This window comes from Colobus angolensis, unplaced genomic scaffold, assembly GCF_000951035.1.
Source record: "Colobus angolensis palliatus isolate OR3802 unplaced genomic scaffold, Cang.pa_1.0 Scaffold654, whole genome shotgun sequence".
Lineage (NCBI taxonomy): Eukaryota > Metazoa > Chordata > Mammalia > Primates > Cercopithecidae > Colobus > Colobus angolensis.
The window spans coordinates 540,752-557,225 of NW_012120199.1; the positions used below are offsets into that span (position 1 = coordinate 540,752).

At 44.4% G+C, this 16,474-nt stretch overlaps 1 protein-coding gene across 1 annotated transcript in view; it reads left to right on the forward strand.

Annotated features, from left to right (window-relative positions):
- The window catches only part of EGFR (epidermal growth factor receptor), a 101,346-nt gene that overhangs the window by 30,099 nt on the left and 54,773 nt on the right, over positions 1-16,474 (forward strand). The window contains exons 2-7 of the mRNA XM_011925699.1: positions 2,776-2,927; positions 3,794-3,977; positions 7,116-7,250; positions 11,818-11,886; positions 13,068-13,186; positions 14,529-14,670. Coding sequence (XP_011781089.1) covers positions 2,847-2,927; positions 3,794-3,977; positions 7,116-7,250; positions 11,818-11,886; positions 13,068-13,186; positions 14,529-14,670 — 730 coding nt within the window. The 5' untranslated portion in view covers positions 2,776-2,846. The remainder of the gene's footprint in view (positions 1-2,775; positions 2,928-3,793; positions 3,978-7,115; positions 7,251-11,817; positions 11,887-13,067; positions 13,187-14,528; positions 14,671-16,474) is intronic.

The following is a 16,474-nucleotide window of genomic DNA, read 5'->3' on the forward strand; positions in this document are numbered from 1 at the left end:
TGCTGCTGTCTCCTTTTGGGTATTTGACAAGGGAAAGCCTCAGAAGAAACAACCTTATATGTTTTCTTTTGATACTTTAGTTATTAACCCAGGATAGTATTCAAGATTGACACGCCTTATATTGAATCAAATAGTATGTCAACTGCCTTCTTATTCTCAAGAATAGACATGTTGGGTAATTGGGCACTTAAGTTTCTTTGCAGTTTTTTCCATTATTAACAAAATTAATGAACAACATTCTGCATAAGGTCTGTTTCCTCAGAATAAGTCTCCCAAAGTGGAATCATCATGATGTAGAATTTAGGCATACTTGCTTGTTTAAACAAATTGTCCAGTTGCTTCCCAAAATGTTTTGTGAATTAAGATTTACATCAAGAATATGTAATGTTGTTACTGTCTCCCAAATGCAGGATCTTTTTCTGAATATAAAAGTTACTCATGCTAATTGTAGACAATGAAGGGTCATTATCTTCATTGATAATGAAGTGCTTCTAATACTTGTGCTTTTATTCATTTATTCAAAAAGTGCTAAATAAGCCCTGAAGGGGCTTTTGGGGGGTTATTTGGGGCCCATTTAGGACTTTTTGAATAAATGAATAGAAGCACAAGTACAGGGTTTTTTTTAATATTGTTTTCTGTAATTGATTAATCTTAAATGGCATTTTTCCTTTACTGACACAAGTTACTTACTCTTTGATTTAATAATAAAAATTATTTGGTTCAACTGAGAGAAACTTGCAAGCTGATGTCCTTGATTATTTAAAATGAAAGCAGCTGCCTGTTTTCATCCATCTGCATCCTGAAGAAACTCTTCTGCAACATGTTCCAGCCCTAGGTTCTAGTTGACCCCGTTCACCTGTTTAGTATGAGGGGCCCAACCAACACTTACGGCTACCTGGACCACAGCCAGTCTAGTTGGAATGAGAGTTAGAGGCCATAGTCTGTCAGCTGGGAAAGCAGCTTTTATTCCAAGGTGTGCTAACCGAAAGGCCACGTGTTATTGTCACAACCTTGTACCTACATCAGTGTTGACATCTTTAAGGACTTTAGAATTGGGAAATCAGTTTAGCCCTATCTGCATGTGTAACAGACACCCATACAATTGTTTCAACTTGAGGTTGCATTCAGAACAAACTCATTTCCCCCATACTCCTGGGGAAAAGCATACCAGAGATGCTGGGTCAATCCAGAATTATGGTTGGAAAAATGATGGAATAATTCTGCCCCTGGAGATAGGAGAGAGGGACTCCATCTTGTCAACTGTCATGGTTCCCATGTGAAAGTTATCGTTATCACTGAAATTGAATGAGAACACATAAGGGAAGAACAGGGAAATCCCCACAGAGTTAAAGAGGATGTGAAGATTGCTTCATATTTAATGTTTGTGTAAGTGCTTTGGGTTCGTTATGCGCTGTCTGAACATGTGCTCATTTCCATGGCTCACTGCAAGGGCAGACAGTCCGATGATACTCTTTAGAATCATTCCCATGGGGAGGGAACAAAGAAGCCTATAAAATAGAAATGCACATGTAAAAAGCATTGAAGAAAGTGCCAGTGTATTGATTTTGGCCATGGTTTGTGCTCTACCACCTGGTTACTGTGATTGCAGGAGCGCCTTTGCAGACAAGGAAGAACCTGGCCAGGGCTCAATCCAACATCCAAAGCCAGAGGCCATATTTCTTCACTCTTAAGATAATTTGGGTTCAAATTATAGTCGCTTTACACACTCTCTGCCTCAAAAGCCCCAAAACTGTTTTGTTATGCTCGCCTATACATGCCTTTCAAAGAGCTAGTTCTGTAAATACAACTTTATTATAATCCTCTCCTTTGCTTTTAAAAATGGATAACCACTTCCATTTATATGGTCCAACTTTTTCCCTTAATTTAAAACTTTTTTCTTGGATTAAGTTTGATGCCTTGAAACAGTAAGGACTCAAGCATACAGGACTGCGTGTTGGTGGTGAGGGAAGTAACTGCACCTCCGCCTGTGCTGGGTGGATCAACACGGAGTGTGGACGAACACAGGGATGTGTGGGTTTCTCACTAGCTGAGGGTGTTTTTAAATGTTGTATTTTGATGTTTGTTATTTTCTGAATATTCTACATTAGACCTTTGATTTATTCTTTGATGCATTCATTTGAATAATATTTTTAATCTCCAACCAGTTAGATTTTTAATTTATACTTTTGTCACTGATTTTAGGTGTACAATGTTGTGTACACTACTGCCCAGTGTATGCTATGTTTGTAGACATTCTTTGCACACATAACAATGTGACATACTATATTTTTGCGAAGTAAAAAGTTCATTATATAGTTATTAACTCAACTCTGCAGTTATATTAGTGAAATACGTTGTGAAATTTATTTTTTGCCTACTAGAGCTCTTACAGGTTAATCTTGTCTTAGAGATTTTCATAGAATTTTCATCTACCACCCATGCCTTTAAATTTCAACTTTTTTTATTTTGGCATTTTAATGCAATTTCATGCATTATAGGGACAAGCTATCGCTTACTATCAATTGCACCTTATATAAAGATCTTTTATCACATTTGCTTTGCTGTATCCATCAGTGAGAATTTGTATTATCAGTCACTAAAGCTCACAAAGTTAGTAAGCTTTGTGACCAGATGACTTGGGCAGGAATGGGCGAGTCTCTGTGTGGAGGGAGTGAAGAAACTGTTAGCCTTATTACCTAGACCTTGAGGGATTGTTTTATTTTAGTTTTTCTGCATTTCTCAGTATTTCATGTGATATCTTTCTTTTTATTCCAGTTTGCCAAGGCACGAGTAACAAACTCACGCAGTTGGGCACTTTTGAAGATCATTTTCTCAGCCTCCAGAGGATGTTCAATAACTGTGAGGTGGTCCTTGGGAATTTGGAAATTACCTATGTGCAGAGGAATTACGATCTTTCCTTCTTAAAGGTTGGTGACTTTGATTTTCCTACAGAAATAAAATTGGAGAAAATCTAAGTGGAGAAAGCCCTGGGCAGAATTCCACTTGAAGTGTGTTTATTTTTGCTGTGGCAATGACAAGTCTTACAGAGCTCCAAATGAGCGTTTTAAGAGAAAGCCATTTTACCAGCTAGTGTCAAGTAATAGCTAGAAAAGAATATCAAAGAGAAACAGGCTAATCTGGAGTTCCACTGTCATCATAGACACAGATGTTTATCCCTGACCATTGCCTCAGTCATGGTGTGCTGCCATACTAGCTCTTAAAAACTCTTTTTAAAAGCCCTGCTTTGCACCATTTGCCTGTTTCCTTAGTGTAAATACTCCTACCAGAGCTGATTTCAAGCTACCAAGAGTTTCACCCAGCTGGTCGCAGAATTATTACTTCACAATAGGTGCTAATGACCCCATAGGAGCCAGCTCTGAAGGCTTCAGAGTTTCATTGAACTTTGGATGAGATTTACTTCGCCTTCTGTTTTTCTTTTTCCTTTCCTTTTTAAATAAGAAATAATGCAAGACAGATACAAAGTAATTCTTTTTAATTTCCATTTTCACTGGAGAGTGTTGAACCCCATGCGGCATGAGAACACGGCGTTCCAGAACAATGCTTGCTGCTCGTTATCAGAGGCGTCAAACGCTAACGTGCAGGGATTGTTGCAAATCGTGGAACTGCTTCCTCCTGTGTCCATGACTGCAGTCATCTACCTGTTTTACATTTGTTGAGCACTCGTGGGCGTTAGGGTTCAACTGAGTGTCCTAGGGCTCCCTGGACCCATTTTAGACCTTGAGTTCTTGAGTCCTCAAAAGAGAAATCACGCATTTATGTTTTCTCTTCTTAGACCATCCAGGAGGTGGCTGGTTATGTCCTCATTGCCCTCAACACTGTGGAGCGGATTCCTTTGGAAAACCTGCAGATCATCAGAGGAAACATGTACTATGAAAATTCCTATGCCTTAGCAGTCTTATCTAACTATGATGCAAATAAAACCGGACTAAAGGAGCTGCCCATGAGAAACTTACAGGGTGAGAGGCTGGGATGCCAAGGCTGGGGGTTTATAAATGCAGAGAGCAGTTCCGATGGCTCCCAGTGAGCTTGTCACTCAATTCTACCTTGGAGAAGACTTTTATTTTTATCCAGTACATGTGCACTGAGTGCCAGCTGTGTGTAAGATACTGCAGGGGAAGTTACTGAAAAGATGGCAGATACCGGAATGGGAAGATTTAAGCAGGGTACCAGTGTTTCCATGGACATGAAAAAATACGGAGAGATAGTAAGAAATTGTAAAGATTCTGAGTAAAAGAGAGTATGACCAGACAAGCTGGGCAGGAATGGTGAATCTGTGTGCATAGTCAGTGAATAAACTGCCAGTTTTTTTACCTGGACCTCAAGGATAAAAGACATACATGCAGTAAAAATCAACTCACATTTAGGACAGTTTCGAGAGTCACTCTACTACACAGAAAACCATATGTAAGTTAAGGACAGAGAATGAGGTGTTCTAGAACTTTGAATTTTTGTGAGTAGGACACATGAGGCTCCTGTGAGAGGAAACAATGAAGGATGATAGAAGAGAGGGAAGTTGATTTTTAAAAACTGGAGACAGCAGTGATTGTGCCTCACTAGGCAGTAGGTTTGGGGCCAGGAATGTTAAATCGGTGACTTCATTTAACGCTCACAACCTTTCTTCAAAGTAGGCATTGTACAAATGCTCCTTGACTTACGATGGGATCCTATCTGGCTGGACCCTGCCAAGGGTGAAGGCGTCATTAGGTCGGATTTCAGGGCTAATTGAATGTGTATTGCCTTCACACCATGGCAAAGTCGAAAATCTATGTTAAATCATGGTAAGCCAGGGACTGGCTGTGCTCTGCCATTTCACAAATAAATAAATGGCAGTCAAGTAACTCCCTTGAGGCCCCCAGCTAGTGAATGGAGAAGCCAGCTATGGCCACCAGTCTCTGCCCCAGGGTTCTCAACACCCCTCCTGTGCCATGCAGTTCTGACAGGGAGGCAGTGCTGGTAGGAAAAGAGTGTGATGAAAGGGGTGCCCAGCAGAGGGAGTCATATCGGAAGTGACAGGAGCCCAACAGGGGTGCAGCTCTGGGACCCAAGCCAGCACCTCCAGGCGTGGGTCCTCGGTTCACCACCTATAAAATTGTGTGATTCCCCCACACCCCTGCTGCTCAGAGCAGCCGCGCACATGCTTGTGCTGTGCCTGCTTCCTGTGAGATGGCCTGGTACACAGGTTCCTACAGTGCCCCTCACACGCTGTCTCGGAGGGAGGCAGCCTGTGCGGGTGCCTGGACCTCAGAGCCAGACCCTCTGGGTTCCTGCCCGGCCCCATCCCTCAGCAGCCAGAAGGCTCCGAAGCACATTCTCCAATCCCTCCGTGTCTCTGTTTCCTCATCTTCAAAAATGTGGATGGCATAGCTGCTAAAAAATGGTGCCGTACTTCCTAGGTGGTGCAGAAAATTAAGTGACTGTAGGAAAAGATCTCAGCAGCTCCTTCCACTTCCTCGGTATAATTGCTTTTTAAATCAAGGCTGGGATTGTATAGATACAGATTAGTTAATGTGATATCATTAATAGCTAACCTAGTGCCTGCTGTAGGGTGAGTCTCTGTTACGAGTGGGTGCCTGCCTCCTCCGCTAAGCCACCCGGAAGCGGCTCCTGCAGCCTCCCTCACCTGTGCTGGCCCTCCTCTGGCAGTCACTGCCTAGGGTGTGCTGAAGGCCCGCTCTGACTCTCTCTCTGTGCTCTCCCCACCCCACCCCCTGCTCTCTCTCAGTTCCTTGTTCTGTTGTCCAAGCTGCCACAGCATCCTGGACAGCCTGTTGGTGTTTCCAGCCCTGTCCTCTCCTGAGTTCCATCCACCTGTGCATGGCTTTCTCATGAGTGTTTTCACGGATGGTTCTGCTGTCGTCTCCAACCTGATAAACAAAGCACCACGATTCAGCCCTCATGACCCCAGGCTTCCTCCCTCGGTTCCTTCCTTCTGCACATCCACTGAAGAAGCCGTTCACCTGTTCCACTGTTTCCCTGAACTGCGTCTCCTGTCTGCAGGAAGCCTTCAGCCCTCACTTCCACACTCCTCTAAGATGTGTGCCTGTCCCCTCCTGGGAAAGCTCTTTTTCCTAGCAGCCTCCAGGGGTGAATCCCTCCTTTCCCACATTGGTACTCTGTACACACACACACACACGCCCATTCCCTGCCTGGGGCGCTGGGCATTGCTTCATGTATCAAAGGTCGATTTTCTCTCTGTTAAAATCACAGATGGTCATTGCACCATTGTGAGAATGAATGAAGATAGTGCTTATAAATCAGCCAGCGAGGTACCCAGCCTCGCTGTGTGTCAGGGTCTCCCTGGGCATAAGGTGGTTAGAGTGTGTGACGTATCTGTCCCCAAGACTGTCAGCTCCCAGATCAAAGCCAGTGGGTCTAATTCATCCTTGCAGCACCCACGGCACTTGCACAGGGTTTTGTACACATATGTCGTTCTGTCAATGTTCATGTTTAATGTCATCGATGGAACACTCCCACTTTGTAAAGGCTTGAATGTGTTCATCCCTGACCTTTCCACATCTTCTTGGTTCTTACTTGGAAACAGCTGTACAGTTTCAATGCCCTGTGCATCCCTGGAGTCTGTCTCTGTCATACATTCAGATTCTTCTTGCTTCGTGTCACTCTCACACCCTTTTCTCTAATGAAAAGCTCCGCCTGGGCATGCAAGGTGGAGGCTGACCCCTCACCTGGCATCCAGGACTGTAGTGCTCGGGACCTGCCTCCCTGCCCTGCCTACCCCCTACATCATGTGACCATTCCAGTCCAACCGATCAGTCCCTCAGGACCCCCAGCTTACCACATGCGTATCATTTATGCTGTGACCACTGACTAAACTATTCTCTTCCTTCTTCCCCATATTTCTAAATTTCTAATCATTGCTCAAAGCCCAATTCAGAGAAAACCCTAGCTTCTCCATGGCACTATCATTAACAATTTTATCTGGCTGTCCCCCAGGAAGTTCACTGGGCTAATTGCAGGACTCTTGTTTGCACCATGGCATCTCTTTAGCAGAACATAAATGTGAAGAGCATGTACATCCTTCATGGGAATTTAAAGGAGCTGGAAAGGGTGCTCACAGCAGTTCCATTCTCCCACAGAAATCCTGCATGGCGCCGTGCGGTTCAGCAACAACCCTGCCCTGTGCAACGTGGAGAGCATCCAGTGGCGGGACATAGTCAGCAGCGACTTTCTCAGCAACATGTCGATGGACTTCCAGAACCACCTGGGCAGCTGTAAGTATCACATGCACACTATCTCTGCCTCCAGTTCCTATGCGGGGGAGCTCTACAGCACTGGGGTGGGGGAGAGAAGCCATGTTTAGTAAGTCACATTAATCAGAAACAAAAAGTAAGCAAAATATCTGACCACTAGAAGAGCATGTATTTACCACAGATGTAGACATGGTTTTTTTGTGGCGGGTGGCAGCCCAGCTGGTTGGCAGTGCAGGCCACCTGAGGCAGATCCCCTGCAAGGACAGCACTTGTGTCCCGAGAAGAGCTGCTGTTCACAGGGCGGGCAGCACCAGGGCCTCTCCCAGCCTGTCCTGCTGAGACTGGCCAGACTCCTGCGTGCTGCTGAGTCTCCAGAGGCTCCCCGGCCCTCCTGAAGCACCAAGGCTGAATCCACCCCCAGCTGAGGGCGTGAACACTGCCACATGGAGTCATACACACAGCTGGGCACTGCCCATGGGGAGGAAGTCTGTCCATGTTTCCTTGAATGCTGGTGGCCTGGTCCCTGTCCCATTCACCAGTGAGGCAGCCTGTGGGGAAGCCTGGCAGGAAATCAGGGGCAGGTCAGCGTGGCGCCCTGGCTGAGGCCAGTGCTGATGGGGAACTCTGAGACGCAAGCTCACACTCACCCAGCTCCCCTGGGCTTTGCCTATTCCTGATGGCCCGGCCTTTCTGTTCTTTAGAATAAGAAGTGATCACCATTTCCTGCTTCTCTGTTTCTCCACAACTGTGCAGTGGATGCCTGTTTATTTTCTGCCCTCAAAAAAAAAAAAAAAAAGAGAGAGAGATCTGACATGAATCTTCAAAATCATCAACTAGAGGACTTTAGATTTTTGCATATTTCTTTTATTTTTTATTTTATGGATAGATTGTGATAAAATGCCCATAATACAAGATTTTCCATCTTAACCATTGTAAGTTATAATGTCAGTGGCATTACACATCCACATTGGTGTGTGGCCATCACCACTGTCCACACACAGAACTCTTTCATCTTGCAAAGCTGAAACTCTACCCATTAGACAGTAACTCCCTGCTCTCCCTTCCTTCCCAGCCTCTGGCCCTGGCAGGCAATAGTCCACTTGATGTCTCTGTGAATTGGACTGCTCTGGGGCTCTCATACAGGTGGAATCATGTAGTATCTGTCCTTTTGTGTCTGGCTTATTTCACCTAGCAAAATGTCCCGAAGTTTCATCCATGTTGTAGCAGGTGTTAAGAATGTCCTTCCTCTTCATGGCCGAATAACATTTCATTGTATGTTGACACTACATTTTGTTTGTCCATTCACCCATCTACAGACACTGGAGTTGTTTCCATCTTTTGACTCTTTGAATAATGCTGCTGTGAACATGCGTATTGAGGCTCTTTGTTTTATAGATATATTACTCCACCAGATACCCATCCTGATACTTAACTACATTTGCAAGAAACTGAAAACTTTATTTTACATTGCAACATTTTGTATTATGAGATCAAGGTTAGCATTTCTTCAGCTGTCTGGTGGACAATGGGGAGGTTAAATTGTGCACATTTTTTTAATGAACCTGGAACAGTTATGGGGCCAGTGTTTGCCATGGATCAGGTCAGGCAGCCCACAATAGCAGGCCTCCATGTTCTGTACAACAACTGTGGGAAAGACTCACAAAGAAAGTGCTGGAAAGGGGAATGATGAGTGGGCTCGTGCAGTAAAAAGACTCAAATACTACAGGGCTTTGAACTATAGGCCAATATAGCATTGCTTTAAGAATAAACATAAAAATAAGACAAATAAGAATAAGCCTATCAAAATTAAAAGTCCATAAAGAGCTGACATTTCAAGCCAATAAGGGAATAATTCATTGTTCAATAAGTTGTCTGGAATGACTTAACTATTAGGGGTGAAAATATCAAAGTGAGAGAACTATAAAGGGTTTTTTAAAAAGAACTAGGTATGTTGGGTTAGTCGCATTGGAGAGTGCAAATTCACCATTGACCTGATACCTGAAATTCCCTTCTTCCCATCTAGAGGCAAGTTGGGACTGCTGCCAGGCTCCTGCGGTAAACAAAGCCCCTCTCTTGACTGGTGCTTTATGGCTACACATTCCTGCTCAGGACGGGTCTCATTTAGTCTTCACCAAAAAAAAAAAAATCTCATGAGATGATTTAAGTGTTTTATGGACAAGATGTCTAAGATTCAGAAAAATTTCACAGTGTGCCCAGCTTTTATGTTTATGTTGAAGTTGGGCATTAGAAGTTAGAATGAATGAGTTTACTTGAAAGAAAATTAAAAGAAATCCATCACCTACTCCATGTAATATAAATTCCAAATGCATATTAAATACATATAATATTTAAAATATATGTAAGTGCCGGAAGGAAACATAAAGTAAAGATCAATATTTTATAATATCAAGTTGAAGAAAAGCCAAAATCTGACATCATAAAAGAAAACTTTCATGTAAAATATGTTAATGGCTACCAGGAAAATATTGTGCAATGTCTGATTGCCATGAAGAGGGTTAATGTCCTTGCTATATCACTCCCTGAAGTCATCTTTAAAAGACTAAGAAAGGGATGAATCTCTTAATAAAAACCTGACCCAGAACATGAGCAGCCTCTCCTTCTCCCTCTCTCTCTTTCTCTCTCTCTTTCTGTCACACACACACACACACACACACACACACACACACAAAGATGGCCAAGAAATAAAGAAATATGTTCTTTCTAATGTAGTAAAAAGGTCAAAATAAAATAAGAAAGCATCACATCTTCCTTTGTGAAGTATTTGGGTTCCTTTTGCTTTTAAACACCTGGGTCAGCTGGGGTGTGGAGAAACAGAAATTCTCATGTTCTGCTTGTGGGCATGTATGTTAATAAAACCAAGCTTGGCAATACGCCTGCAATATGTATCTAAAGCTTCAAAGTATGTATAGCTTTGACCAATGAATATCACACTTAGGAATAAGAGAAAAAGAAATAATAATGAAAGTGAAAATCATAAGAGATGTACAAACATATTCTTATACAAGAATCCTTGCAGCCTTACTTATAATAAATTTTCTGAACAAATTATATATCTAAAAATAACAGATTGGTTGAATAAATTATGCTGCAGCAATGCTATTGATAATCATGTTAGATAGAAGCATATTTAAAGGCATGGAAAAATTGTCATGTTTTATCTGGGTTTTTAAGGTTATAACACAATGTATAGTGGGATTCCAATTCCTGTATATACATAGACTTATATGTCTATATTGATTAACTCTGGATGAGTCTCATGTCTTCTTTTTGCTTTCTTCTATTATCCATATTTTATACGATGTGCCTGCATTTCTTTTTTGTAACAGATGGTCAATACTAGAATCATAAACAGATCTTAAGTTTGTTTGTTAGCAACGTTTCCCCTGTTAGGAAAAGATGCATTTTTCTTTTAAACATTTCTCTCTTACACAATGATTACGTGCTTATAATAGAAATTTGAAAATTATATTTGAGTACAGGGTAAAAAGTAGAAAGAATGAGATTGCACACTGCAGACCTAGCTGCTTTTAGCATGCCTCTGTATGACCTTGCTTTCTCTAGACCTCTGTCGCAGTCTCTCTGCCTCCCTCCTCACAATGTCCATCCCCCGCTGTCACTATCATGATGCCAGCCTCCCCAGCCTTCATGACTCTAAGGAGCACCAGTGCGGCATTAGCGCCCTTCGCCCTGGTGGTATCCTGGCTTCACAGTCACATGGGAGATCGATCGTCAGCTTTTCTGTTTGAAATCTAAATTCTTCCTGACTGCAGGGGACCTCGGGACCCATGAACTCCTCTAGTTTACTATGTCTTCACAGTAAAAGATATCTGCGTGACTGGACTCTTTAACAAATTTGGTGGTTAACCTGCTCTTTCTATATATATAGCACTTCAACCTTCAGACTTCTCAATACTGATAAAAAGAAAACACGACAGATGAGAGGAAAACCTTTGCAGCTGTAATTTGTAATCAACTAATTATAAAAACTGCAAAAATTGACCAGATAGCTAAGATTTTACACAGTCATTAAACTGATCTGCACTGTTAACATTTCACCCTCTGTGCACCATTCTGTGCTTCTCTCTGGTTTGGAGTCTAGAAGGTTTTATTTACAGGCCATGACTTAACAATCCCAGAATGGCTGACACATGCAGTCACTCAAGACTGGACACAGCAAGGAAGCAGTGGGTCCATGCCAAAGGCTCAGCCAGACGAGACACTCTAGCTGTGGCGGGAGATGCCTGGGAATGCTCCATGCCTAAGCAGATTGTAAACAAGGAACCTCAAATCCATGAAAAATTCTCGCTTACGTGGCCTGTATCAGTAATTACTCTCTGCCTCAGTTTCCACAGCTGACATGTAAATAAAAGCAGTTCACGGTTCATCTTCTTATTGGGGTCTCTTAAGTGATTCTACAAACCAGTCAGCCAAACAATCAGAGAATAAGTTGAAAAGATTGTCTTCATTAATTGAACGTGCTTAACTCAGGCCTGGGAAAGGGCGTCATCAGTTTCTCATCATTCCTTCCCTTTCACTGAGATATGCATCTATTACTTTTACATTTCAGGCCAAAAGTGTGATCCAAGCTGTCCCAATGGGAGCTGCTGGGGTGCAGGAGAGGAGAACTGCCAGAAACGTAAGTCAGTGAACAGCCTCAGACCCACATGTGACTGCCCCTCTCTTCCTTCACTTACTTAGGTGATTGGATTTGTTTTCCCTTTGAAGACTCCGGAGAGTTATTTTATTACAGGGCCAGATGTGAACTGGTAGGTGAAGGACAGTCTTGCAAATCTCACCCCATGTGGTTAATCCAGGGTGGGCTATTTTGGGTGCTTCAGCCTGTCACAAATAAGTGAACACCAGCAGGTGCTGGGCACGATGGTTCTCGCCTGTAATCCCAGCACTTTGGGAGGCCAAAGTGGGCGGATCATGAGGTCAGGAGATTGAGATCATCCTGGTTAACACGGTGAAACCCCATCTCTACTAAAAATACAAAAACTTAGCCGGGCGTGGTGGCGGGCGCCTGTAGTCCCAGCTACTTGGGAGGCTGAGGCAGGAGAATGGCGTGAACCTGGGAGGCGGAGCTTGCAGTGAGCCGAAATCGCACCACTGCAGTCCAGCCTGGGCAACAGAGCGAGACTCCGTCTCAAAACAACAACAACAACAACAACAATAAGTGAACATCAGCAGGTACCCCAGCCCTGTCCTCTGAACACTGCACACTTTCCTGGGAATGGAAGACTTGTCCCTGTTGACAGCAGTCACCAGCTTTCTTGTTTCCTCTCCCTCCCTGGCTTTCTTTGGTATCCACCTACACAGAAGCCTGAGCACGGTTTCTCATGGGGGCTTTTCCATGTGGACCATGCTTTATGATGGACAGGGCCATTCTCCCGGGTATGGCTGTCTGGCTCAGCCTCTCAGTGGCCAAGGAACCTGTGGACATGAGCTCAAAAACGGACCCTATGTCCTTAAGCTGAATTGTGGGGTGGCTGTTAGACCCTTCTAAACACTACTTCCCAGCAGGTATTTTTGTTCTTTGTATGTGCTTCCTGCATTGCCCAAGATGTATCTAATTATTTAGCAGGTCTCAAAGTCTAGACTTGATCTGATCAGTTCTCTTAAGTGATTAAAAATAAATCAGGAGAAAAAAGAGGCAATCAGAAAAGGGCATGGTTTGACTTAGCTTGAGTGTGATTTCACTGGAAGCAAATGTGTCTTCACTTTTTCGTGAAAAAGTCTGCAAGCACTCTGTGATGTCCCTGGGAAATGATCCTACCCTCACTCTTCAGCTCACGGGGGATCTTTGCTCTTTTTCAGTGACCAAAATCATCTGTGCCCAGCAGTGCTCCGGGCGCTGCCGCGGCAAGTCCCCCAGTGACTGCTGCCACAACCAGTGTGCTGCGGGCTGCACAGGCCCCCGGGAGAGCGACTGCCTGGTAAGGTGCCCCTCTGGCAGCCTCCCTGGAGCAGGCTGTGGCTGCACTCTCTCCACCCACACCAGGACAGAGGACCTCCTGTGGGGGAGCTGTCAATTAGCATTTGTAGTAACAGACAGGATATTGCCCTCTGCCTGGTGACAAAGTATCTTTAGTATCCTGCCTCCACCACTCACTGAGACCTTGGGAAAATGATAGGACCTCCGTACCTCCATTTCCTCACCTGACAATGATGCATAACAAAGTCTCTCCCAGTTGAAGGCTTAAATGATGTGATGCCTGTGATGTCCAGCATTAGGAACTGGGCACAGAACAAGCACTAAATACTACATGCAAGTATTTGCATGAATGTGCCTTGTTGCCAGCAGCACACTCTCTTTATTGTTTGACATCAGCTATGCCTCTAGAGACTTGACACTGTGAGGTCCCTAAGATACCTGTGGAGAGCCGCACAGGTCTTGCTGACTGGGGCTGCATTAGGGCCTCCTGACACGGATCCCTCGGCTCCTCCACCACTGCTCAGGCACCTCCTGAGCTGCACCCTGCCCTCAAGGGGTCCTGAAATACTCACTCTCGCCCCATTACTGCAGAAAGTGCCAGCAGAAGCCTTGCTGCCCCAGCGGGCTCTGGGCAGCACTGGAGGGTGCAGGTCAAAAGTGTCTTGGAAGTCCTGGAGATGCCAAGGCTGGTGGATGTGACTGCTGGAGTGGGAGCTGGTGTGACGAAGCCCTCCCTAAGACTAAATCCAGATCTCTCTATGGTTTCAGGGAAGATTCCTAAATTCCAGAGGCTGGACCCAGACCCAGGAATTGTGACTTGGTTGGCCCGGGCAGTTTCTAATGTGAGCCCCAGGGAGAAGACTGTGAAGACGTAGGGTTGATCCTAGGGAAAGCCCCCGCTGCATTGGGTCTGGCCCCTTTACAGGGCATCGTTCTAGCAAGGCTTTCTGCCATTCAGCAATACATTATAAAATGTACCCTCAACTGTACTTTATAAGGGAAGCCTAGTGTAATCTGAATTTAAATATAATTTCACTCCATAGTCACCGCTATAATATGTGAACTCCATCATCTGTATGTTAGTAAAGAGACGTATTTTTCTCATAATCCATAAATTACGATAGGTGGGACAGTGCACCTAAGAAAAAAATTGACTTTTTAGAGAAGGGTCTTTCTGACTCTGCAGAGGGCACCAGCTCAGTTTTCCCCACTAGTTGAACACTGAGCTGTGAAGATGGTAACTTGGGCTTTCTGACAGGAGTCAACAAAGTGCTGCGCTTCCTCCGTGTGTGGCGCCGAGTGTCCTTACGTCACTTGCCCAGCGTGTCCTTTCTCCTCCACAGGTCTGCCGCAAATTCCGAGACGAAGCCACGTGCAAGGACACCTGCCCCCCACTCATGCTCTACAACCCCACCACGTACCAGATGGATGTGAACCCTGAGGGCAAATACAGCTTTGGTGCCACCTGCGTGAAGAAGTGTCCCCGTGAGTCCTCCTCTGTGGGCCCTCTGACTTGATCGGGCATCCTTGTCCCACTCTATCTCCTGCTGAGCCCTGGAGTATCCCGTCTTGGAGAGTCTTTGGGTGGATGTGTTTGCCTCGCTAGGGGGAGGCAACCCTGTGCCCGTCCAGTCGCAGAGGCGAGGGGCTGCCTTGCTCCCGAGGAGTGGGCAGGTGGTGGCCATCTCCACCCACGGGGGCTGCTCAGTGCACAGGGCAGAACTTGGGACCAGGCCACCCCACAGGAGAAACACCTGCTGCTCAGCCCTCACCACTCATCCAGCATCCACAGCCGAGGGTATTCAGTTGTCTGCTGGGCACAAAGCTGTGGGCATGTCACTATTTAGTGCTTGTGCCAAGCAGGTATTTAATAAACCAAAATCAGAGAGTCTATCAGAAGATCTGCCTTCTTGGGTGGTTAAAATTCTAGTGAAAGTTATGCCTCTTAGGAGTATTGCAGAGGTTTTCTCTTTGTTTTTATTTTGTTTTGTTTTAATGGTTTGGGTTTGAGTTTTGCTTGTTTGTACTTACATTTGTACTGGTGACTCCAGAGTTTAGGGAAATTGTGACATAAAATACTTCCTGATAGAGAAAGCAAAACTTTGTCTAATGAAAGAGTTTTAGAAGCCAGTATTGATCTCTAGAAGGAGAGATTAACTGAGAAAAAAAATTGAAAGAAAAATTATGAGGGGTAGATTTTACCCTGCCAGATTTGTGTACATGAAAAATATTACACTCTGTATGGGGGAAAAAAATACAAAATAATAAGCTATTATAAGGTAAATGACAAACGAAGCTGAAGAAAAATGTGCCACAGTGATGACACGGATATAGTCTTTGAGAAAGGATTTAATAGAGCTTTAAAATCTATAGGAAAATACTTCGAGCCTGAGATACCGAGAGCAGATGGTTCACAGAAGAATCACTAAGGTCCTATAAATACTTTTGAGGATCTTCTTGGGGAACTTAAAACAGGAAGAGGCCAGGCACAGTAGCTCATTGGCTCATGCCCGTAATCCCAGCACTTTGATAGACCAAGGGGGCTGGATTGCCTGAGGTCAGGAGTTTAGGACCAGCCTGGCCAACAGGGTGAAACCTCGTCTCTACTAAAAATACAAAAATTAGCTGAGCGTGGTGGTGCACACCTGTAATCACAGCTGCTCAGGAGGCTGAGGCAGGAGAATCACTTGAACCCAGGAGGCAGATGTTGCAGTGAGCTGAGATCACACCACTGCCCTCCAGCCTGAGTGACAGAGCAAGACTCCATCTCAAACAAACAAAAAAGGAACACATAGAGCTCCTAAAAATAACACAGAAGTCAGCTATCAACACAAATGAATTACTTTAAAGGTGGGAGCAGGTGGTGGAGAGGGCTGAGGTGCCTGCTGGGACACAGAACAGCTGGCCCCTCAAGGGACCCAGGGCCAAGTCAGGAAGGGCCATGGAGAGCAAAGCTGGCATCAGCCGCAAGAATAAAATGCAGCCTCACCTATAGCTGCTTCAGTGGAAGAGTGCTCTTTTTAGGTTTACGCATTTTTAAGGAGCATTCCAGCTTTAACCATAAGCCCTGAGGACAGATCCTACAAGGAAGAACATGAGCTCACAGAGGTGCTTTAACCTAGTGAACAACACCATGCTTTTTCCCTGGCACCTGTTTCCTGCCCTGATGAAACACCTGTATTATCCACATTGTGGCCTAGAATTTATTAAACTATTGAACAGAATTCCTTTTCTATTTGCAACCTTTCATTCTTTGTCCTTAAAGTAAATAAAGCCAAAGGAGGATGGA